This window comes from Trypanosoma cruzi, genomic scaffold (genome assembly GCF_000209065.1).
Source record: "Trypanosoma cruzi strain CL Brener 1047053516815 genomic scaffold, whole genome shotgun sequence".
Lineage (NCBI taxonomy): Eukaryota > Euglenozoa > Kinetoplastea > Trypanosomatida > Trypanosomatidae > Trypanosoma > Trypanosoma cruzi.
Genome location: NW_001849573.1, coordinates 238,338 through 261,524, shown reverse-complemented (window position 1 = coordinate 261,524; position 23,187 = coordinate 238,338). Strand labels below are relative to the sequence as shown.

The following is a 23,187-nucleotide window of genomic DNA, read 5'->3' as shown; positions in this document are numbered from 1 at the left end:
CATTGCGGCATCCGGCCTTTTCTTCCATCATCCTTTCGTGCAGTCCGTGGGGGACGCAGCCGCAGGGCCGGCAACGCGTGTGGGCAATAAAAGCAAAAAAGAGGGGGAAACAAATCACGGTATTTATCAAACATACACTGCGTAAAAAGAAAAACACAACAGTACTGATTATAAAAGATAGACTGCATCAAAGGCAACATTGAAAAGCAAAAACATTGAAAGAATCAACAAACAGTAAAACGTTAAAAATTAATTAAAACGGCGGTATAAAAAAGAGCGAGGAAAGCGGCACATATTCTCCGTGAGGCGTCGCAAATCCACACTCCGTGGCTCAGAAGACTGCCACAACCCAAACACAATCCCAGAAGAAGCAACACACAAGACACACAAACGCACGATATTGTTGCCGCCTAAATCACGCAGTGTCAATTTCACGTCGTTGAGAGAGGGCGAGGCGGTCGTCTGTACTCACGCCGCTCCAGACACTTCGAGGTGACTGTTTTTAGTGGGATTCATGTCTAGGGGCGTTGTGCCCATCCATTCCTCTTCTGTAATATCCTCAGCAACGTGCTCTCTGACGCTGTCGACTACTCGAATCTTCTCGGACGGTGTCGTAGCCGCTTCCCTCGTCGGAACGGGGACCCTGTCCTTGAGTGCACGCATCGCAGTGGAATTCAGTGGGCGGTTGTACAGAAAGACGTCATCCACCGTCACATGAGATTCGTGCCCGCCGCATGCGTCAAAGCAAACCCTCAGGACATCAGGTGGCCTCCCGCCTGCTAACAGCACCTCTTCTGCCCCAAGCGACTCGCCATCAACGTCCACAGAGGCCTTGTTGCCTTGCAGCATGAGTGCCACTTGGTATTCTTCCGTCGACACCCAAGTGCTGCTCCGTGTTGTTGTCTTGCCTTCGAACATCGTCACCCACTTCTTATTGTGGCTACACGACAGTCCCACGGTATGATTGGACGCAGTGTCCGCCAGCACCTCAGTCAGTGGAGGAGTGTTCCCACTCGGAGTCTCTTCGATGCTCACCGACGCCACAAGTGGGGCGTCGTGGCTCAAGAATACATGACGCACTTCATCACCCCGAGTGTTCACAGGCCATATTGCCCTGGACTCAAGTCCCGTCACTTGTAACCCATCGTTTTCCTTCACTGCATTCCTCCACCGTTGCATTCAGAAAAAGGTACTCGTCGTTCCACGTGACATCACTGGCCGCACCGGACGAAACTGCCACCAGACGCGCCGTGGGTGTAGATAAGTTGGAGAAGAAAATGTCCTTTTGCGCCCAAGTGCCGAGGACGGACTTGATTGCACTCACTTCCTCCATCAGGCGGGAAAGTGAGATGACACGGCATTCACCGTTGCCCCTCCATCGTAAAAGATGCAAACTGCCATCCGAGTACAGCAGGTTGCCGGCGAGCATCCAATTCACAGCAGTGTCCACGGCAACCGGTCCAACAAAAAACGTGCGGTTGCTGTCCGTGACCCAAAGGTAGAGCGCAATGGGCCTTTCCTCACCGAGGCGTGCCCTCTCTGAGTGCACAGCATGACCTCCCTTTCCTCAATGGTCGCGGTGATGAGGGCATCCACACGCAGGCTTTCCTTCTGATAGACTCCTGATCGTGCGTTGACCCACACGCCTGAGAGTGTCCCGATGGCCTCCGCCCACGCTGTCCCCATGTCACGCGACCCGTACACCCTCTGGCCACTCTCGCAGTCAACAATCATGAGAAGTGATCCCTCCCATTCGGTGACGCGGGGTTAAGGCATTTCGCAGGGGAAATGTCCTCAGAGAGCGCCCAGGCACTGCCGTTGTCCGTCGAGCAAATGATCATGGAGCAAACGTCTTCTGCTTCACTCTTCGCCATCAGAGGAAACACAAGCGTGTCATCCTCCATCACTACACCTGAGCCACCAGAAGCAATGAACACCGTCCAGTCACCTTCGTGAGAAGCAGAAGAGATCCGTTTCGGGAGTGGTTTGGGGTCGTCCCATCCGATCCGTCCACTCCGCCTTCCACCCGTGGGATTCGTGACATCACCCACAACCAGCTTCAGCTCCAAGCCGCCCTCTCTCCAACACCCACCCTCGTAGAACAAATCAGTGCTTCCCGCAAGAGGAAACACTCCGTTGCCCTTCGTAGTTGTTGTGGGGCGGAGCACAACACCCAAACTCTCCTCTCCCTCCGCTGCACAAACCACAGTGTGTGCCCTCCATGCATCCTTTTATTGAACTCACTAACAAGAGCGGACCAATTCCACGCAGAGTCAATGTACCCCGCAACCACACCAAAAGAAAAGGGCTTACTTAATTGACCAAGTTGATATTCGGCGTTCATGTGACCTTCGGCGAAAGCAGCAATTACTCCACCAGCACTGACGAGAGAGGGTGAAGCAAATGAATCCCTCGTCGTAACTGGAACAATCCCACCCTTCGGCAGCAACAGCGTCGTCTGCAGCACAAATAGATTGTCTCCTCCAGCTCCTGAACACTTCTTAAATCACCCTTGCCATCATTCTCCTTTGAAGGCTTGGCTCTACAAGTGCCGTAGCAAATCAACAAAAATGTAAAACTAACACCGCGGAATTAAACACACGCCGGGACATGCTGAGCCTCTAGTGCTCACTCTCTCTTCCTTCCATCCTTCCGCTGGATCCGGTCACGCAGCGACGGTTGTGTGCGTTGGCTGCCTTGACTGCAGCAACAAATGAGAGCATATAAATATGTGTTTGTTTGTGCGGTATGTGCGCTATTTTTTGTCCTTCAGAGCCCTCGAATCTCAGGGTGCCGATTAGCGCCTGGTCGTAGCTTCCTACACAGTTTGAGTACTGTGTGCCGGAAATCAAATTGAAGTTTAAAAAACACCAAAACAGAACGTGGCAGGGGTGTGGGTGGCGCCACCATCCACAGTGTAACACACCGGCGTCGTCGTAACCGCTACAGCAATTACTCTCCCCATCAACAACGCCTCAAGCACTGTGAGGCCGCACACAGAAGCAGGGGCACTGACGTTTGCGCACGGGCCAATACACCCTCCGGCAAACGGCCCCAACCAACAGACAGACAGCAGAAAGTAAGTGCGAGCAAAATCTCATGTGCTGCGGGATCCTTGCAAGCAGCGCTCCCTCATTGCGGGGCCTTTAAAGCGATCCTCGCTGCAACATCCCCCACCACCCCCTCGGCGTGTCGGTGGATTTTCCCGTTCACCGGAACAAAAACAGCGGGATGCTCCTGCAGGGGTCGAAGACACAAAGAGCGCAGACCCTCGTGAAGTGCGATCCCACAACCGCAATTCCTCCATTTACTCTCGTGGACGTGAAGGAGGCATGAAATGTCCTCTTCTCTACAGCAGTCCTGAAACGCAAAAAAAATCCGCAGGACATCCCGCGCAGCCACGGCCTCCTCAGCAGCCCGACAGTCCACGCCGTCGCACCGCTCCTCAAGAGGTCGCCAGGCTCGGTAAGGCAAGCAAAAGGAGAACAGCATTTTGGTCAGGGCGTTCATAAAAATGAGGCGCAGCAGTCGGGTGAGCGCGGTCCATCCACGTCCTCCCCTCAACAGACCCACCACACAGTCGAATCACACACCCGAAAAGAGCCGTGGAGTCTAACGAAATAGCATGGTCAATAGCACCTCGTGCTCTCCTTAATGAAGTGTCATGGCACACACGAGGCATCACAGGAAAGGGCAAATAGTTGCATTCCATCGGCATAAGCACGGAAGTAAAGCGCGCATTCTGCCCCTGTGAACTTCAATCCAAATCGTCTCAGCCACAGAGTTTCTGTCGCCGACCCTCAGAAAGGGCTGATGCATCAACTGCCGCTGACCGATCCCTCAGCGATGAAACAAAAAGAGCCACCGTCTCACAAGGTTCGTCATCACCCATTCCTCCCATTGAGGGAAGGGAACGCAAAGTGACGGTGTGGACGTGTTTAGCCGAAAGAAATGAAGGAAGTGACTCCAGACGCAAAACAAATTGAACGGATCCTCCTCCCGAATCCTTCAAAGGGACCGGTCTTTCAACTGCCGCGGTTGACGGCGCGGAGGACAACACCTTGAATGTACGGAGCACCGCAGCAACCTGAATATATTCTGCAATATCCGCGGTCAGTTCATAAAAGTACAACAGAGAGACAGAAAACTCAAAGGGGCGTGTGAACCCGTCAAAGATCACCCGCGCCGGAGGATCGCCACTCCAACCCTCCAAGGGCACCTCAAAGACGTCAAATACTTCCACCGCACGGCACCCACAACACAATCGCGTAACATAATGTATCGCCTTGCAGCACCCCATGCAATGCGGCAATCGAAAACCGTCTCAAACACGGCGTGCGACAAAGATACCAAAGGAAGGTGAAGCAAATGTCCTCCACATCTCAGCAATTCCAATCATCCAGTAAAAGGCAGGAGCGTCATACAGCACCCACGAAACTCACCGAATATGGCGTCAAAAGGCAGCGAGATGCCAGATGTCGAAAGGTCCGCATTTCCTCCCCGTGACACTTCCACGGATGAATACAACTGTCGTGCCCTGCGGCCTCTCGACCGCTTCGAGACAACGTTGCGGCCACATGGCGATGGCCCAACGTGGCTGGCAATCAGATCCAGTCGTCTCGGCAAAACAGTACAGAAAGTAGGGCGATGAGCACGCACATTCGCCCCTTTGGTGCCTGCCTCCACCGCAAGAGTAAAACACTTCTTCCCAACAGCCACACTTCGGGTGGCTGAAACACCTGCCCTCACACCGGCGATGACATCTGCAGGCGCCTGTAATTCCTCAACACCACCCGTCAAAAAAAACCAAAGCGGCACTCAAACCCTGCAGTCACACATCCCTCGTAACCATTTGCAAACTCGTTGTTCTGCAGAAACACCCGAACAACATAACAGGAAGAACGTCCATTGCTGGTAAGGAACAAGAACACGTCGCTTTCATCCTGCTACAGATGATTGTGCCTCCTGCGTAACGCGGCCACAAGTACGCGGTGCGCCAACACCGAAGCGGTGGGAATGCTGCCCCACGACCCTCCCCTCACCACAGAAGCCCAAGAAGTGCAGCAGACCATCCTCCCACCAAAGAAAAAGCCCAATGGAGCGGACACTGCATTGTGCGGACCACCCAGCAGAAACACCCTTAGAGGACAAATGCTCTTGAATGCCCTCCAGAAGGGACCAGCGGGTTGGCCGTGAAGCCAACAAACACCGGAGAGCCACCTGCCCTGCACGCATCCAATGACGCAATTGAGAGCGCAATGCTGCAGGCCACATCAACCAGCCTGTTCTCCTCTCCGTCTGTGCGGGCACGACAGTCCTGCCATCACCCTTCGCCCTCACAAAGCATTCCACAGGGTCCTTTGAAACAGAGACCACCACACTGCGATATGCCACCGGATGAGTGCTCTCCATACCGCACAAAATAATGAAATGTTTCCCACGTCGAGAACCGCAGTGAAAACGAGCACAACGATGAGCAACACAATTGTTATCTGTGCCGTAACTCATCACAACACTCTGTCCTCCGTTGGTTCAGGCCTCTGCCACACGACGAGGCACACAAGTAACATCATTTGCGTGCAACAGAGTGAAATCCGCAAGAACTTTGTCAGAGTCATACAGGACGCAACAACCACCAGCACGGTCAGCAGCCGTTGTGGCCATATTCTGCAAAACATGATCCACAGCCACAGGGAAATTTGTTGTCCAGTTGCACAAATAATTGATGGGCCAAACAACGTGGGCCACAAAACGACAACGCCAGTCGATATTAGGCCTTGGAGCCGCCAGTGAGAGCCATTGATTGGAACAAACAGCAAAGCCACAAACGGCCAACAAGAACTGCGACAAGGCACTCGTACTTCAATCAAAGAACGGATTCGTCTCGTCCAGGAACAAGAAAAAATAAATAATATTTTTCCTCCTCACAGAGCCTTCCAGCAATGAAACACCATCATGCGATCCGCCTTATCGGCACTACTCAGGAGCACGAGAACTGTGCAATGTGAAGATGGCTCTGCAATCAAGCGAAAGAGATGCTCCACGGTGGCGAACAGACTCCTCCCAGGCCAAGCATCAACCAGTCGCGAGCAGCATGCCTCTTCATGGACTCTCCGTTTTGGTTCCAACCGAGACGGAAGGCTTTCGTCGCTCAGCACCAACCCCGCGTTGCGTCGTGTCGTCAAGGAATCAAGTGAGGATGACAAAGTACATCATCGGGAAAATGGCCCTCAATTGTGGGAAACGGCATCGCACCCGCTGGAAACACATGCGCATGATGTCCCTCCACGTTGGCTGCGCAGCCTGTCAGCTGAAGGAAAATTCGGTAAAACGGAAGTCAGCGCACTCACCTCCACCCCAGGCAGTTTTATCAGGACGGTCGAATCATCAAGTCGGGAGCTCCACACTTGTTGAGGGATATCGTGACGCTCTGACGCGTCCACGTGCATGTCCACAGAATGTCCTATTTCCTTTCCCTCATCTGCACGCGCCCGCATCGTCTCTTAATCCACATTCAAAACAGAATATATAGCAAGTGGCGCCTGGTCTGCAAGCAGCGTTCCATTCCTTAAAGCAAGGAAGCTACCAGCCTCAAAATCACTGGCCATCAATCAATGATGCCGTTGGCACAGGACCTCCTCGGGCCAACGCCACACACTTGTTCCGGAGTACATGTTATCCCATACCTCGCTGACGCCGCCCTCAGCATCCTCTACAGGCACACCGTGCATTCACTCCCAAAATACAGGTGTGGGCCACACCCCAAGAAAACTGCACAATGAACCTGCAAACTGCTCGTTGAAAGTTGTCATTGTGTTGAGCGTCAGGGGCAACGCACTCACACGTTGCGGCCCCTCAGGAGATCAAGAAGGTGGCAATCATCATTCAGTTGGGATGGGCCTCGCAAACCTCTTGCGACTTTTGTCCGATGGGATGCTTCAGTGCATATGAAACCTTGTCTGTGGGACGGAATGCCTATGCGCTCTAAAAAAGTAAGCATGAACTCACGGGAGAAGAATACGTAATATAACAGAAGCAAAATGCCACAAATAAGACAAAACGGTGAAAACATTATATGGAGGGGTATAAATACGAAAATAAGCTTTGATCAATGTGTAGATATATCGATATGGGCATGAGTATCAAAACGATACTTTATTTTTATTCATTGATGCATCTGTATAGATATGGATATATCCCTTCGCTCCCCTAAAATTTGACAGATTGCTTGGTTTCTTGGTTTATTGAATTGCTATTCTATAAACTGCGTATGTATATAGATGGGCATTTAGATATCGGTATGAATATCTATTCAGTGCTGTTGATATATACTGCTACTATTCCTCGTGTCTTCTCAAATAAATACGAAGGCCCACACGCCAGCCACCATCGCAGAGCACGTCCGCCCAATGATCGGAGATGTAAAAGAGAGCCCGGCACCCGAAGGGGGAGCCGCAGCGGAGGCCGTAAAGCACACACCACCGCTACGCACCCGCCCCGGGGACAGCGCGGTGGCTCGATAATCCGTTGCTGCCAAGAATCAATAAAACAACATATCACAGAAACAACCAAACATGGACGCTATAAATGAGAAAAGGAAGAAGAGGGCAGCCTGCCAGGAGAAAATACGACCTGCCGCATCTGCAAGGGGCCTCGTGTCTTCTCGCCGCGCGGAGATACTGCTGGGGCAGAGACCTTCCGCCTCAAAATGGAGACACACCAATATTTCCGTGAAGCGCGGCTTCCTCACCTCCCCGATGTCCACTCCATGCTTTTTTCTGGGCGCCTGCAGAGCCGGGCAGCGGAGTAAATGCCGACCTGCCTCTCCGCACAGTTCCAGTCGGCCGGTTTTCACAATGTCCGCTCGATGCCCGTGGCGTGCCGTGCGGTAGTGGGTCAGTCAGTCACTGCTGTGGCACTGACACCCGCACGCTAAACGGCGAAAATAAACTGGTGGGGATCCCATCGGGATGTCGTCGCCGGGCAACGTGCGCCTTCTCGGCGGCCTGACCCTCTGCCGTCGGCAAATCGGCGACAGCGTGACGTCCATCAACGCATGCGTGTGCGTGCCATTTTAGGCGCATGCTGCACTCTTTCTCGGTGGCATTCTCCTGTGCAGAGGCGGGGTTTCTGTGTAGTTTTGATGTTCTTCATGCGGAGGTTCAACCTTTGCAGCGCGTGGTTATTTAATCTCCATTTTTAGTGTCACGACTTTCTTACTTTCGGGTGTTTGTGCCGGGTGTGGGTGGTCAATCCCCGGCATTGCCCGCCTGCCCGTCACATTAAAAGCGTTTACAAAGTGCTTCCCTCTTCGGTGCCGACTGTGGCTCTGTTCTGGAGCGTTCGTGTGCTTGTATGCGGGACAGTGGTCCCGCTTTTGCTTGAGCCCTCAATTCGCACAGTGCATGCATTCGAGCACGGTGCATGCCGTCAGACCGTTATATTCCTGGCAGCGCCCCCTATTTGTCGGGGGAACTCTTGCTTGTGTAAGTGCCGAAGATGAATTACGGTTTCGGATTGCTTGTCCTACGACGCCGTGCGAAAACTGCATGAGAGTGGCTTCGGCCTGGGCCGTGCGGTCTGCAGCGGAGGTGCGATCGGCGTGCCGTCCCTCGCTCTCATCCCCGCTCAAGTGGCGGGTGTTGGTTCCGGTGGGATTTCTGTCGGTTCCGACTCACCAGGAAAGCTGAATTCCCGCAGCTCCTGGAGGCGCGTCATGCCCTGGGCGTTAACCATGTGCGTCACGACACTAATGAAGCAGCTGCAGTGCTTGCCGCACACCGGGCAGTCTGCCGGCCGTCGGATCGTGGTGGGGTGGGTCCAGCGGGAGGAGGCGGCGTTTCCGTGCGAAGTTCTTTGCGTGTCTGCTGTGCGGCATCCGAGCCGCACCAGCAGCATGTGCGTGGGATGGCGAGTTGCAGTGGTCGTAGCAGCCATCCGTATTTGTGGGAAACTCCGGTGCGGAGGCGGTCCAGTGCGGCCTCTTCCCCACGAGTGAGGGTGGGGTCCGTGCGCGTGGGTTCCCAGTCGCCTCTTACGGCGGAGCGGTGAGCCTCTGGCTTGAGCTGTCGGGCACGAATAATACTTTCGGCCAATGCGACGACGCCGGTGCTCCATGTGTCTGTGAGCTGCGAGAGGTCGGACGCCTTCTCGGATTTCGTATCACAAGCTTCGTTCCTGGACACGCCGCAGTGGCCAAGGACAAGCTGCATCCGTGTGCGCGCTCCTCGGCGCGGCGGGCAAGAAAAAATGGTACGTCCACAATGTGAGTCACCAGGTGATCCAGAACCGTCTACATGTGTTCGCGTGCCTCCACGGTTCGACGAGTAGGTGCATGGGCGCACGCTGCCGTGGAAAAAGTCCCGGTAAATATCGTACTCTCCATGCTAACGCCACATCCCTCCGTATCTGCTGTGGTGCATGAATTACGCACGGCCGGAAGAAATTGGGAAAAGAAAGAATTCCTCGTGGAGGCATCCCTCGTACCAGCGTGGCCAATCTGCAACAATATCCCTTGCCGGTGGAATGCGGTGTGCCAAATAAATCAAAGGCCGCGCCGTGAAGGGATGTACAAATTGCCAAAAGTGGCCGCCACACCTCCTTCACACACAAAACGTGCGGGCCGTAACGGGCAACGAATCCCAATGCCGCGTCATCCAAGGCTCCCACGTTCCACGTGCACACCTGAGGGGTACAGACATGGCGGTGGTGCGCTCGAGGATAAGTGTGGAACGTGACTGGGAGGGCTTGGTCCGTCATTTCCGCCGCTAAAGAGACATCGATCACCCCGTGCACTCGCCACGCCAGGGCAGCCCGAAATCACAGCAATACGTCGCGCCTCAATACATAATCCCGCTCGAAGTCGTTCCTGGAAGCCTGGAGCCCTGCTCCTACTCTGTCGCCGCTTTGCTTCCGAAAGCTGTAATGCCCCCTGCATGTAAACCCACGATAAGGCAGAGCCGCAATTCATTACTTCCACTAGGCGGTTCGCTGAATCCTTCTTCCATTGCACAAAATGAGCGTTGACTTCCTCGCACGCAACTCCATAAAATTACAGTCCGGTAAAACATAACATCAGGAGTAACAAGAGCGACAACTAAATCCCCTTCCACACAGTCAGCGTGGAACGGGAAAAACTCCTGGAAGCACCCGCTCAAAAAAGAAACAAATCGATAGTAACAACAATCAACAACACTATCGGTGCTGTTAACGATGGCTGGCTGTGGGGCGCAGCACAACCGTGGCCCCTCAACCACCGCATAGTTACTAATTCCGCGTGTTACACGTCACATGGCAGCGTAATCGATCATACGGCTCGCACTGGATGCACGGTCCAGCGGGCTCAGCGCGTCTGAGTGGGTGTCACCGGCCATGGGCTGCAACGGCGGTGCGGGTGGTCGGTACGACGACGCGCCGGTGGTGCCTGTGGCGTAAGATGATGACGTCATTTCGTGCGGCTTCTGCGCGTCCTCGTCGCTCTCCTCGTCATCGCGCAGCAACGCCTCCAGCCCGCCACGCTGCGGCTCGCGCAGCTCCTGCCAGTGGCGGTCCTCCGCGTACCACACAACGACGCTGTACACAGTGACCGCAAGCAGCACAGTCGTCAGCAGCAGCACGATAGCCGCGTACGCCCTCGTACCGCCGTCGCTCGGCGCAAGGTGGTTGGCCGCGCTCACCACGCACAACACCGCAAGGAGCACAAAACTCGCCGTGTGCATCACCGTCAGGAAGGCCGAGCGCATCATGTTCGTGAAGGCAACCACGCCCGCACCCGCAACCAGCACAGCCGCAATGCAGAAGTACAGGACGTGGCAGCCTCCCACGGGCGGGTGCACAGCCGCAATCAGGCCCACCACACACAGCACCGACAGCTGGAACACGCACCAGTACGCGTGGCTGCCCTTCATGTTCGTCAGCATGCCGCCGTACATCCGCTGCTGCGCCGCGGGGTGCCAATACCCGACGGGGTAAAGCAGTCGCTCGTGCAGCGGCTTCCTCGAAAACTGCCAGTACTTCGTGAAGCTCGCGCCCGTGTGGCGGGCAATCAAGTAGCACACGCCAGCAGGGAACGCCACACCGTACAGCACACCAGTGACACCAACCACGCGGTGCTGCACGCGGGCGCCGGGCATCGCCAGTGAAAGAACGGAGCCGAAGAAAATGCCGAGGTGCATCGCGTGCGCCACAACGTACGTCAGGCTCGGGAAGCGCATCGCCGCCCACGCACTCGCCGCGTCCACGCCGCGCCACCGCTGGAAGGCCGCCGTCACACCGCAGTGCACGCACCCGAACACAGCGGCCAGCAGCGCGTTGCCCACCACCATCCACAGCGGGTCAAGGGCAGCGAACACCGACAGGAAGTACGGCAGTGCAGCGGTGCTCTCACTCTCCCGCGCCGAGGCGCATGGCATCCTCGCAAACACGCCGAGCGCCTGCATCTCCAGGATGGAGCCCAGCCCGCCGGTCACCAACACGGAAGCAGCAGCCGCACCCGCAACAACGCCGGTGATCGCCGAGAGAGTGCCGGCAGCGGCGGGCAGCGTGTCAGACCTGATCGTGAAGGACCCAAGCAGCACACCCTTGCAGCCGCCGGACACTGCCGCAGCGTCGCAGCGAATGACTATCGTCTCGTCGGCAGCAATGAAGTAACCGCGGTGCACGGGCACAGCCAGCTCCAGGACGGTGGACGGATTCGTCGCGTTGCGCACCCACGTCGCGTTGCGCAGCATCGCTCCCCACGGACCGCCGAACCCGCTCGGCTGCGCCGTCGACACAGGCACGAAGCTCAGGTGCGTGCCAATCTGCGGGTCACGTGCCCAACGAAACGGCGGCGGCAGCGCCACCATCAGCAGTGTCGGGACGGCGATCCCACCGCCACGGATGTCGTTCTGCGTCAGGCTCCCACCAGCCGCCGTCGTCGTCACAGCGAGCGTCGGGCACGCCACGTCGCTCCACCACAGCGTGCCGCTCACCGACGCCGTCGGCGTCCGCGTGGGCGACAGTGCCACCGTCTCCGTCCCCTGCAGCGTCTCCGTCGGCCCGTACTGCGTCGGACTGTAGTGCGTCGTGCTCAGGCTCGGTGTTGGTGTCGGCGTCGGGCTGCGCGTCTCCGTCAGCGTCACCGTGTGGCTCAGCAGCGGCAGGGCAGGCGTGCGGTTGCACCCGTCCACGTGCGGCAGGTACACCGGCAGGCAGTCGCGCCCGTACCCGCCCTCAGCGCAGCGGCAGCCGCACGACCTCGACATCGCCCTCGTCGCAGCAGCAAAGCAGCTCACGTCGGCGTCGCACACGCCACACGCCACGGGGCGGAATTTCCCGATGATGCCGGCAGATCTGTACTCCATTGGCCGCAGCGCCTGCCCGTTGAGCGTCAGGCACCCCACGACGAAATTTCGGCCGGCACCCCCGAGCGCAACGGTGCCGTCCATCACGACGGGCCCACTGCCAGTGTTCCCGTGGAGCGTCAGCGTGCTCTGCACAAGCTCCGCACTCCGCGGGTACGACGGCACAGACAGAAGCCTGCCGCTGATGCTGTTGCCGCGCACCGACAGCCACGACCCGGACACAAACGACGCCGACCCCCGCAGCTCCAGCAGCGCGCCATCCGTCAGCGAACCGGCGTTGTCGTTCACTACGACGGCAGACGCGCTGACCTCCACACCACTGCCGAATACCAGCCCATGCGCGGCGTACACCTGGCTCCCCGACACGCGCAGCACAGCGCCCCCCGACGCAACAACGCGCGCACTCGCGTACAACGCGTAGTCGCCACCGAGCACAGCCGCGTCCAGCGCGACACCGCCGCCGACAACCTCCAGCACCGCGCCGTCCACCGCCACCGTCCGCCCACCAGTCATCACGGTCACGAGGGCAACGCCGAACACAACCAGCACGGACCGCACGAGCCGCAGGCCCGACAGCACAAGCACCGGTGCGTACGGCGAGGACTCCGAGCCAGGAAGATACACAAGCGGCGTCGGCCTCGCGGCAACCAGCAGAGAGTCCGTCACCGTCAGCACAGACCCCGCGGGATACGTGCCGGTCAGCACAAGCGCACCGTTCAGCGCCTCCACGTCGCACACCGACAGCTCCACCGGCCCGCCCTCGTCGCTCCCCGCCGCCACCGCACCGCGCAACGCTCCACCGCCCATCACGTACAGCACGGCGCCGCTCAGCAGCGATACGTTCTGCACAACGATCCGCACGCCGTCCCGCGCCATCCACGGCACGTAGAGCACTGGACTCACGCCGTCCAGCACAACGTGGCGCAGCGTCACCTCGCTCGCGCCGGCAGGCACAACGAACACCGACTGCACCGCCACGCCCTCGCGGACGAACACACTTGGCGCAGTGCCCACAGCGGGCGGCAGCGCGGGAGCTCCCACAGGCACGCACGCCTCGCCGTACCCACCGCTGCCGCAATCGCACACGCAAACACCGTTCATCATGCTCGCAGACGCCGTCCCGGGCGCGTAGCAGTGCGTGTCCCTGTCGCAGGCGTCGCACCCAACAACGTCGATGCTCCCAGCGTCGCCAAAACCAGCCGCTGCGTACTCCTCCGCCGTCGACAGGACACGCCCACCAGCGTCGTTGCACGCCACCCTCAAATGCGCCCCAGCCGAGAGCGACAGGCTCGCCGACAGCATCCGCGGCAGCAGCGCTCGGTTACGCAAAAAGCTCAGCGTGCTCCCAACAGCGGTCACGGCGCCAGCGGCGTAGAGCATCTCCCTCGAGACACCGTCGTGCACGTTGTCCTTCGCCAGCAGCATCGACCCGCCAGCCAGGCTCACCGTCGAATAAAACGCCACCGCGTAGTCCTCCGTCGACGAAAAGTCGCTCCGAACAAGCGCCACTGCGGAGCCCGACACGCTCACAGCCCCGCGCACAGACACCGCGTGCTTGCACAGCAGGAAGTCGCTGTCAACAAACGCCACCACGGAGCCGCCGCTGGCAGCAACACCGCCCTCCACCGACACGCACAGCCCCAGCGCCGTCTGCACCGACAGCCCGTCCACGTACAGCGCACCGCGCGACGACAGCGCCACGCTGCCAACCACCAACACGCCAACAGCCTCACGGAACACCGCCGCCACGTGAGTGCGCGCAATGGTCAGCACGCTCCCAGTCAGATTCACGTTGTGCACCACGAGGCACGCGGACGCGTCGCCAAGGTCGTATTCGCCGCGGTACGCAACACGCGCCTCTGCAATCAGCACCGAGTCCACCACAGTGACTCGCGAGCCCGGCGGAAATCGGTTCGACACCAACACGCCGCCGCCGGAACGCGACTCAAGCCCGCTGATCAACACATCGACGCGCTCGGCAGCAGGCGGGTCGGACCGCCACCCAACAACGTACAGGATCGCTCCGCCCAAAAACGTGCAGTTCGCCAGCGTCACGTTGCGCACGCTCCCTGACATCGACTCCACGTCCACCACGACGTCCGCCGCAAAGGTCACACCAACGTAGCACGCCACCGAAGTCCCGAGACCGGCGCTCACCTCCACATCCACACGCACGTCCCGCACGCACAAGTCGGCGCCGTCGGTGCTCGGTGGCTCGGGGACAGCGACAGGCAGGCACGCATCGCCGTGGCCGCCCTCCGCGCAATTGCAGGCGCAGCCATCACTCGAGGCCGTCGTCGTGTACGCGGGGAAGCACGACGCCGCGAGAGTGCATGGGCCGCTGCAGGTCAGGATGGTGGCATTGTACACGGACGGAACGCTGTATTCCACACCCTCCTCGCCGTTCACACTGTTGCACGCAGCCACAATCGCTCCGTTTGTGATATCGCGGGACCCTGTGGTTATCCGCAGAACTGTCGGCCTGTCCGTGCTGGACATGAATCGGTTGCCGGAAACAGACACCGTGGAGTCGCGGAGATTCACTTTGGGATAAAGGGAAGCAAACGCTTCCGATGGGGATTCACGGCAGAGGTTGCCGCTCACCTGAAGCCAGGAGTTGTAGTAGATGTATGAAGAGTGGCTTGAAAAAAAAAACAACCGAGCTTCTCTGCATCTCGTTGCCCTGAAACACAACCGCTGACCGAGACTCCACACGTGATGCCAAAATTAGTAATAAAAAGTACCTCACGGGTCTCGTCACAAGATTGCCCCGGACCACCACGGCAGAGTTGTTCAGTACACTCAGCGACAAGGACTGGCTAAAACCATCAATATTTATCAGCGTACTGCCACCGCCGTCCATATGAAATGTGTTGCCCACCACCGCAAACACGGAGTGCCAAGACACCCTCAGCGCAGATCTGACAACGCGAATGGCGATTGACGATGCCGTCACGGTCTGAAACACATTGCCACTGAGCACCACCGCGGAGTCATTGGCGATCACCAGTCCATTCATCGCAACGCACGACGGCCTTGTAATGTCCAAGCCCGACCGAGGGATCAGCCTCGTGACAGCAAAGTGGTTCCCGCTGATCGTGATGTTCGTGCGCGGTGGAAACACACCCTCCGGACTGAGCAGCGCGTCACTAAAGGTGCTGCCAGTGACGACGATGTTCAGCGACCCCACAGCGGCGTGCACGTTGCCCAACAGCAACAGCACGGCGCCGTCCCTCCACGTGCATCCATCGAACGTGATTTTCACCACGTCGCCCGTCATCGCCCCAACCAGCACCGTCAGGCTCATGCCGCCCCCGCTGAACGTCACGTTGCGGTAGCACAGCCACGACAGCCCGTCGCCCACAGACTGCGCCACCTCGGGGTACACCATGTCTCTGATGCACTCACCAACCGGCGGTGGCGGCGGTGTGGGCCGCAGTGGCGGCGACGGCGGTGGCGGTGGACCAGCAGGCACAGGCGCAGGGACACACACATCGCCGTGCCCTCCAGCAGCGCACTGGCACTTGCAGTCAATGTCCGCCGTCGTCAGCGGGGCGAAGCAGTCGCCGTCCCTCGTGCACTCACCGGACACCGCAACCGTCGTCACGTTGGTGATGCCGTGGAGCGCCAGTTCTGCCGCCGTCGTCACCTTCCGTCACGCGACCGTCAGACACCCAGCAACGAACCGGTAGCCGGCGTCAGCCCGCTTCAGCAAGGATACCGACAACCCCGTCGAGCCCATCTTGCAGCCCGTCAACGTTACCGCACTGCTGTCGTCAATGCTCACAAATGCGGACTCAGTGTCGTAGAACATCGCACCCACTTCCACGTCGTTGTCGCGCCAATCCAGCCAGCTTGACCGCTGAACATTCCACAATTCATCGTTACAGATGGCGTAGCGAGCTGAGCCGCTGTTCCCCACCACGCGCAACACGCTGTGATCCGACACGCTGAATCCTTGGTGCTGATACAGCAGGCTTACTCCGAATAACATCGTATTGTTGAGCAGCGCAAAAACAGAGTTGTCACTCACACTGAGACTGTGCACGTAGAACAGGTATTTGTAGCCCTCAAAGCTGCAGTACTGCAAGTACAGCGAGCTGCCACCCACCAGCTTCAGTGTCCCGATCGAGGAAAAGCCAAGTGCATCACGCTTAGTTGCATACGCCTTGACGTTGCTGACCAACAGCGTCGACGCTCTCAACACAACGTTTCCCAGCAAAAACACACTCCACATGTTGTTCACAGTACCCGATAATTCAAACTCGAAGGATTGCACCGCGTCAACCTCCGTGACGGCGATGTCGCAGTGCAGCGGGAGGGCACGTAAAAAAGCAACGGCGGAGGACCGCAACACCGTCTGGCTCACGCGGATCAGGACGCCGGATGACTCGGTCGCCCCAGCACCCCCAACAAACTGCAGCGCGGCTCCGTCAAGGAATGTGCACCCGGTGAGCGTGATGTTGATGGGGAGATGCAGCGGCATACTGTTGAGGAAAAACGTCAACACGGCACCCATGCCGCTGAATGTCACACCCACGTAGCAGTGATGGGTCTTCCACATGTTAATCGTGAGGTCTGTCAGCGTCTGGTTCACCACGCAGCTCGTGTCGCCGTCGACGGCTCTCTCCGCTACGGGCGGCACAACCGTTTCGGGCACCTCGAAGGGAAGACACGACGCGCCGTGCCATCCGTCCTTGCAGCTGCACGAGCACAAGCTGCGGTCCACCAACTCCGTCCCGGGCATGTAGCACGCCGCGTCGTCGTTGCACGTGCCACACCTGAAAATCACCACGTCCTCCGGAAACACACCGTCGTACGACACCTCCTCATCGTCCTGCAGGTTGCATCCAACCACAAACCGCGCGGGTGACGTCAAGATAGTGCTCCATGGAAGAAGCATGGCAAAGACAGTGTTTCCGCCCACCTGACGGTTGTTTGCGAGCGCCACAGTAGTGCCGCTGCCCGACAGCTGAATTTTGTACTGGGGATACAGAATAGTTAGTACTGAGGCTGCACCCACGCTGTTGCCCTCCACACGCCACTGCGCACCTCCCTCAAGTGTCACCGAGCCAGACAAATGCAACAGCGCGGGATCAAAAGTTTCCGTCCCGCCAACGAAGGTGCAGTCCGCCACTCGCAGCAGCCCCGCGGAGCTCACGGTGGTATCCCCAAAAAGAATAACGCCATTGACCGCGCTCATCGTGTTGTTCTCCATGTCAAAGAAGCCACCGTTCTTCACATCAACAGCGTAAACGTAAACAGATGATTCCACACCGTCATCATCCTTCGTTGCGCTCAGCGTATTTCCTTTCAAAATGATCCCGCCACCATCAACAACAAGAGCAACGGAGAAATAGACTGCGTAACAGCTCCCCTCGATGTAGTTGTCGAGCAGCAGCAGCGTCATATTCGCACTGAGAGTAAACTTCACAAATAAAATGGCATGGCCCGACATCGTCACAATCGTACTGCCCACCACCAGTATTTGGGAGCTCACGCCAAAATCACCCTGAAACACCAACACTCCGGAATCCATCATCGAGGAGACCACGCTCACGTGCACGCGCGCACCACTCCCCCTGATCAACAGGCCCACAAGGACGCAATGTAACAGCGTGATGTTGAGTGTCTGTTGTGGCGCGTCGAAGCTCCACAGGTTCAGCACAATCGCGGCGGTGAAAGTCACGTTGACGAAGCACAGACCACGCACACCGGGATCAGGATAGTCCACGGAGCCGATGCTGCCACCGTGCACGCAGCGGACCTCCGTGTCATCCGCGTCGGGGAGCGGGAGCGGCCCAAGGCCGTCCGGAACAGTAGCTGGCACACACGTGTCACCGTAGCCGCCAGCAGCGCACACACACTCGCAGCCGCTGATGCTGCTCGTCCTCGCTGCGAAGCACACGGCGTCCACGGTGCACGCGCCACAGTCCAGCACCGTCACGGGCGTCCCAATATTGAGCTCTTCTCCGTAATCCGTCACAGGAGAGCCCCTTGCCTCGTTGCACACGCCGTAGATGATCGGGTGCGAGTCGGATGGTGGTGACCAGTTGCTTGTCATACTTACAATGGTTGACGAGTACGAGCCATACGTGAAGTTGTTGCCAAGTATCGACCAAACACTCCGATCGCGGAACGCCACGCCGTTATCGTTGGCCACGTACACAAAGTAGGCGATTCGGAACTCGTTGTCGCGGTGCACCAGCCAGCTGCCACCAGCCACGGTCAGCGTGTTTGCAATGAGCATGGCGAAGCCGAGACGGAAATTGCTGGACACAATCTGCAGCACGCTGCCGCCATCTACAACAACATCCTTGAACACACACGCGCCTTCGCCGTATTCGGTGCTCGGCGCACTCCACGAGCTGTTCTGTATGGAGAACACGGAGCCGCCGACAACACGCAGTTCCGACGCAAGAGCGTACATCACGTGCGTCTGCGACCTGACAACGCAGTTGTCCATGTAGAAGACGCTGGACAGGTTCACGCCGAGACCGCGCTCCACGAGGATCGCAGCGCACGAACCCCCGCCACACGCCATAGTCGACCGCGTCATGACAAACCGCGTCGACAGCAGCCGGACGCCGTCCAAGACAAGCGCGGAGCCGTACCGAAATTTCTCGTGGCCACGGGTCGTTGGCACGTACTGCGACCCGCCAACCGTCGCGCGCAGCGTTGAGTTCGCCAGCAGCATACTCGAGTTCGGCGGCATCGCGCCATGCAGCACAATCGTGCCCTCCAGCGAAGTCACTTTCGTCATGTTGACGAGGGCGTGCGGCATCAGACGCGCCGTGCTCTCGCTGAGGCCGCCAATCCGCAGCTGCGCGCCGCCCGCAAGCACGCAGCGGCGCAGAGTCACGTTCAGTGCGTCAGCGAACACGTCCATCGAGCGCAGGTCCACCGCCACAGTGATCGGCCCGCTGAACACCACCGAGTCGAAGCACGCCGTCGCACGCCCGCCGCCAACCGTCACCGACTCCGTCAGCGTCACGCCACTCATGCAATCCTGCGCAGTATCGCCACCACCGCCGCCGGCCCTCGCAGACGGCACGTCGAACGGCAGGCACGCGTCGCCCACACCGCCGGCTCGGCAGCTGCACGCGCAGTCGGAAAACGACGCCGTCAGCGCATCAAAGCACGCCAGCGCAGCCGCACAGCCGTCGCACGGCAACACGCTCACGGAGGGCAGGCCGGCCATGCGGTAGTCGCCGCTGCTCTGCAGCACCCGGCCGCCGGCACGGTTGCACTGCACCGACACGACGCCGCTCGTGATTGCCAGCCCGGAGACAAGCGTCGCGCCAGTGGCAGCGCAGCGCGCAATCGACACGGCGCCGCCGCTCAGCGTCACACCCGACAGCGACGCCACCGACGACGCCTCGCCCACCGCCCACACGTCGTGCAGGTCCAGCCACCCGCCGCCACCGATCGTCCCACCGTCGCAGCGCACCAGCGACGGCGCGACAGACCCCTCGACGCCCACAAAGCGCAGCACCGAATCAATCACCGCGAGGCGCTCGCCAAGCACAATGCCGCCGCCACTGCTCACAACCGACACGTTCGTCATGGAGAACACCGAGTGGCTCTGCAGGCTGAGACGTGACGAGGACGCCACATGCATCGCGGACGCGGTCGGACCGCCCGACGCCTCCAGCAACACGCCGTCAAGCGCCACCGCGCTCGACAGCAGATCCACGCCGCCGCCAACATACACCGCCGACCCGCCCGCCTGCAACGACCTCAGCACAGTGTTGCTCACACGCAGCTGCGTCTGCAACAGCGACGTCGCGTGCAGCACAAGCGGCGACGCCACAGCGTCCGTCAGCCCATTCAGCTGGGAGTAGTGCATTGGCCCCGGCGTCACAATCGTCGAGTCACGGACCATCACGTTCGTGTGTGCCGGCAGGTTGTGTACAAACACAAGCGAGCAGTAGCTCCCGGACAGCCCGCTCACGCTCACCTCCAGGCTCCGGTCACTCGCCGGCTCGCCGCCGTAGCCCCGCACGTAGATCTGCGCGCCGCCGTCGCACACGCAGTTCCTCAATTCGATGCGCAGCGCGCCGGGAAGCATCGCCGCCACGTCGAACACCACAGCCACGCCGTTCGTCATATGCACGCCGTCCATCAGCACCGTGTCCACGGCACGGCCAACCGTGATGGCTCTGTCTACCGTACCGCCCCGCAGTCGCAACACCACCGCATGCGCCGCGGGCACCCACGCCGCCGCCGCAACCAGTGCCAACACAACGAGCAGCGCCACACGCACAGTCAAAATTGCCCTGCACCGCACACGGTGCCGGCTGCGCGGACACGCACCCACCGCAGACCGCATCCACAGACCCAAAGAGGTAATAAAAGGACTGTCGTGGTGTGTCGCACTCGACCCGTCGACCGTAACTCCTGCCTAGCAAATCCCTTCCTAAATATGGCGAATCCAGTGACACGATTCCGCCAGATCGTTATACTAATACTGCTAATCCTAATACTGCAATTAACTCCTAACACCTTGAAACGATAGTTGTGCTGGTCGAGCAAAAGTATCTCTAACTGCAGGGTCAAAAAAGAAATAAAAGCAGCGACAACAGTAACCAAACACAGTGGCACGCAAAAACATCCGGTCATACACAATAACCATCACAGTACAGCCGCCGAAGCTAAGCCGCGCTGACGCAATCAAGTGAGTGACACCATCGCCCTCCCACCTCCCACACAGTCACCGCGCAGAGTGGTGGAATCCCGGCAAAAAGCCAAACGACCACTGGCACCGCTCCTGTTACCGAGTGGCTGCATCACAGGGCGGTCCCGATGCCGTGCACGACACACAAGAGCCGAGGCAGACCGCGTGGCAGCGTTACGACCGCCAGCCATCAAGCGCGTACAAAAGGCGTTGTTGGTGTTGGTGGTGCGGAAGTGGAGTGGAGAGCTCGCCGGCCCCCAGCAGTCAATGCCTCGTTCCTCGTTCACGCGAGTCGGCATTGCACAGCAGGCAGAGGCACCATGCGCGCACGGCATCGCACAAAGAAGGGAACAAGGAAGCACGGCGGCAGCACTTGGTCACGGGGAAAAGAGTCCATGTCGATTGCATTCCGATTGGCTCACAGACGTCCGGATGGTAGTCGTGCAGATGCCGCGCGGCTGTTGTGACTGCAGTGGATTGAGGGGATGATGAAAGGGGTGGAAGACGCGGTGCGGTCCTCATCCATCTCGGTTAACTGTGACACCGGTGACGTCATCCCGTCAGATCGCCTGCAGCAAAGACCGTCGCCGTCAGCAGCGGTCGGTGCCTTCCCTCTCCCACTGGAGCGCGACTCCACCGACGCAGTCGCTCGCCTCCTCCCCCACCAACACAGCGAGGGAACAACGGCAAAAGATGAGACACGCACGGCAGGCGCGCAGTCGCAGATCCCACTGCTCCCGCCATGGCCAAACAAGGCTGGCTGCAGGACTCAAAAAGAAGAGTAAGCACCCCATCAAACGCCTTGGCATCACGCGGAAAAACCGCAACCGACACACAAGGCGAAACGCCGTGAAGCAGCCACCAAAACCAAAGCTCCTCCAACAAATCCATCGCGAAGCAAAAAAAAAACAAAACAATGCCGGTGCAGAGGCAATAAATGGTTGTGGTGCGCAGCGGCCGTGGCATCGCACCCTTCCCTCATCTAACGGCACCGCACCACAACGCACCGTGACGACAGCGTGCAACGACGACGATTGAGTAGCACGCACAAAGCGGCATAAACCCTTCATCCCGCACTCGCTCAAATTTACGCTCTCAGTAAGTACTGCCAACGACACAGGGAAGGACACGGAAGGGGACTGTCCTGTCCATCCACCTTCTGCCCACAACAGACCCTCCCCATCCTCCTCCTCGCTACACCCTGGGTGCCGCGAAACGCCGTCAAGCAAATCCACATGTATGGAAGCCCCCAATGCGCTGGGCGAGGCTGACACCCACCCACGCTCAGTCTCCCACACATATCCTCTCCCACAACCTTTCACACAACAGGGCAAAGACATGGAAAAGAGAAGCCCGCCGCACAACGCACGCAGAGGCACCGCCATCCACGTCGCGCCGCAAGATAGAGTCATGCGCACAGACCTACGGCCGCAACGAGAGGGACGGAGCGCATGCAAGTCCACGGCGCTATCCTTTACTTCTCTCTGCCCCGACGAATAGGCATTACGCCTCACAGCAGGTTGTGGCGAGTGGCGCCATACACTCACAGTGAGGCACGGCGCACACCATCCGCTCTCCTCCGAGTGCACTCAACAGGCCGGGGCACGGCATCCAGCCAATCTGTTGACATCGCAAAGGCGAACACAAACGATCGTCGTCGCGGAATATCGGTGCCTCTAGCAGGGGAAAAAAAAGAGGCAATAGGGGCATGTCAACAGCACGGTCAGCAGAGGGACAAGAAAAGGGACGCAAGGACACAAAGTGGCAGTGGACATGGCACAGACAAAAAAAAGTCCGCAGGGATTAAAAAAGAAAGAAAGAAAAAAAGAAACAAAAGGGTAGGAGTTCAGAAAAACTCCCAAAAACATTTAAAAAAAAAATGTGTTGATTCGGCAGGACTTTTACTTCATGTGCCGGTTCAGCACAAGACGACCGTGTGTTCTGTATAAATATTACCTGCACCAAAACGAAAAATGAAAATGAAAAAAAGAAAGTAAAACGAAAAAAATGAAATTGTACTGTTCCACCAGCCCACACAACATCCCTCATTTTTATTGCGGCATCCGGCCTTTTCTTCCAATCCTCCCTTCGTGCAGTCCGTGGGACGCACAGCCGCAGGGCCGGCACCGCGTGTGGGCAACACACAACAAAACAAGAGGGGGAACA

The 23,187-nt window shown here is 58.5% G+C and overlaps 1 protein-coding gene and 3 pseudogenes across 1 annotated transcript, besides 3 other annotated features; all 4 read right to left on the bottom strand.

The window, feature by feature from the left end:
• Nucleotides 1-23,187: a sequence feature (areas not merged during assembly with more than two copies in the genome that could not be assigned to a particular haplotype).
• Nucleotides 513-2,723, bottom strand: Tc00.1047053508431.80 (annotated as a pseudogene).
• Tc00.1047053508431.60 lies at nt 3,308-7,000 on the bottom strand (annotated as a pseudogene).
• Tc00.1047053508431.10 lies at nt 10,285-20,676 on the bottom strand (annotated as a pseudogene).
• Nucleotides 15,757-15,807: a microsatellite.
• Tc00.1047053508431.5 (uncharacterized protein) lies at nt 21,612-22,433 on the bottom strand (the record flags this gene model as incomplete). Its single annotated transcript, XM_805676.1, has 1 exon — nt 21,612-22,433. One exon carries the CDS (start codon nt 22,431-22,433, stop codon nt 21,612-21,614), a length of 822 nt encoding a protein of 273 aa, XP_810769.1.
• Nucleotides 22,827-22,856: a microsatellite.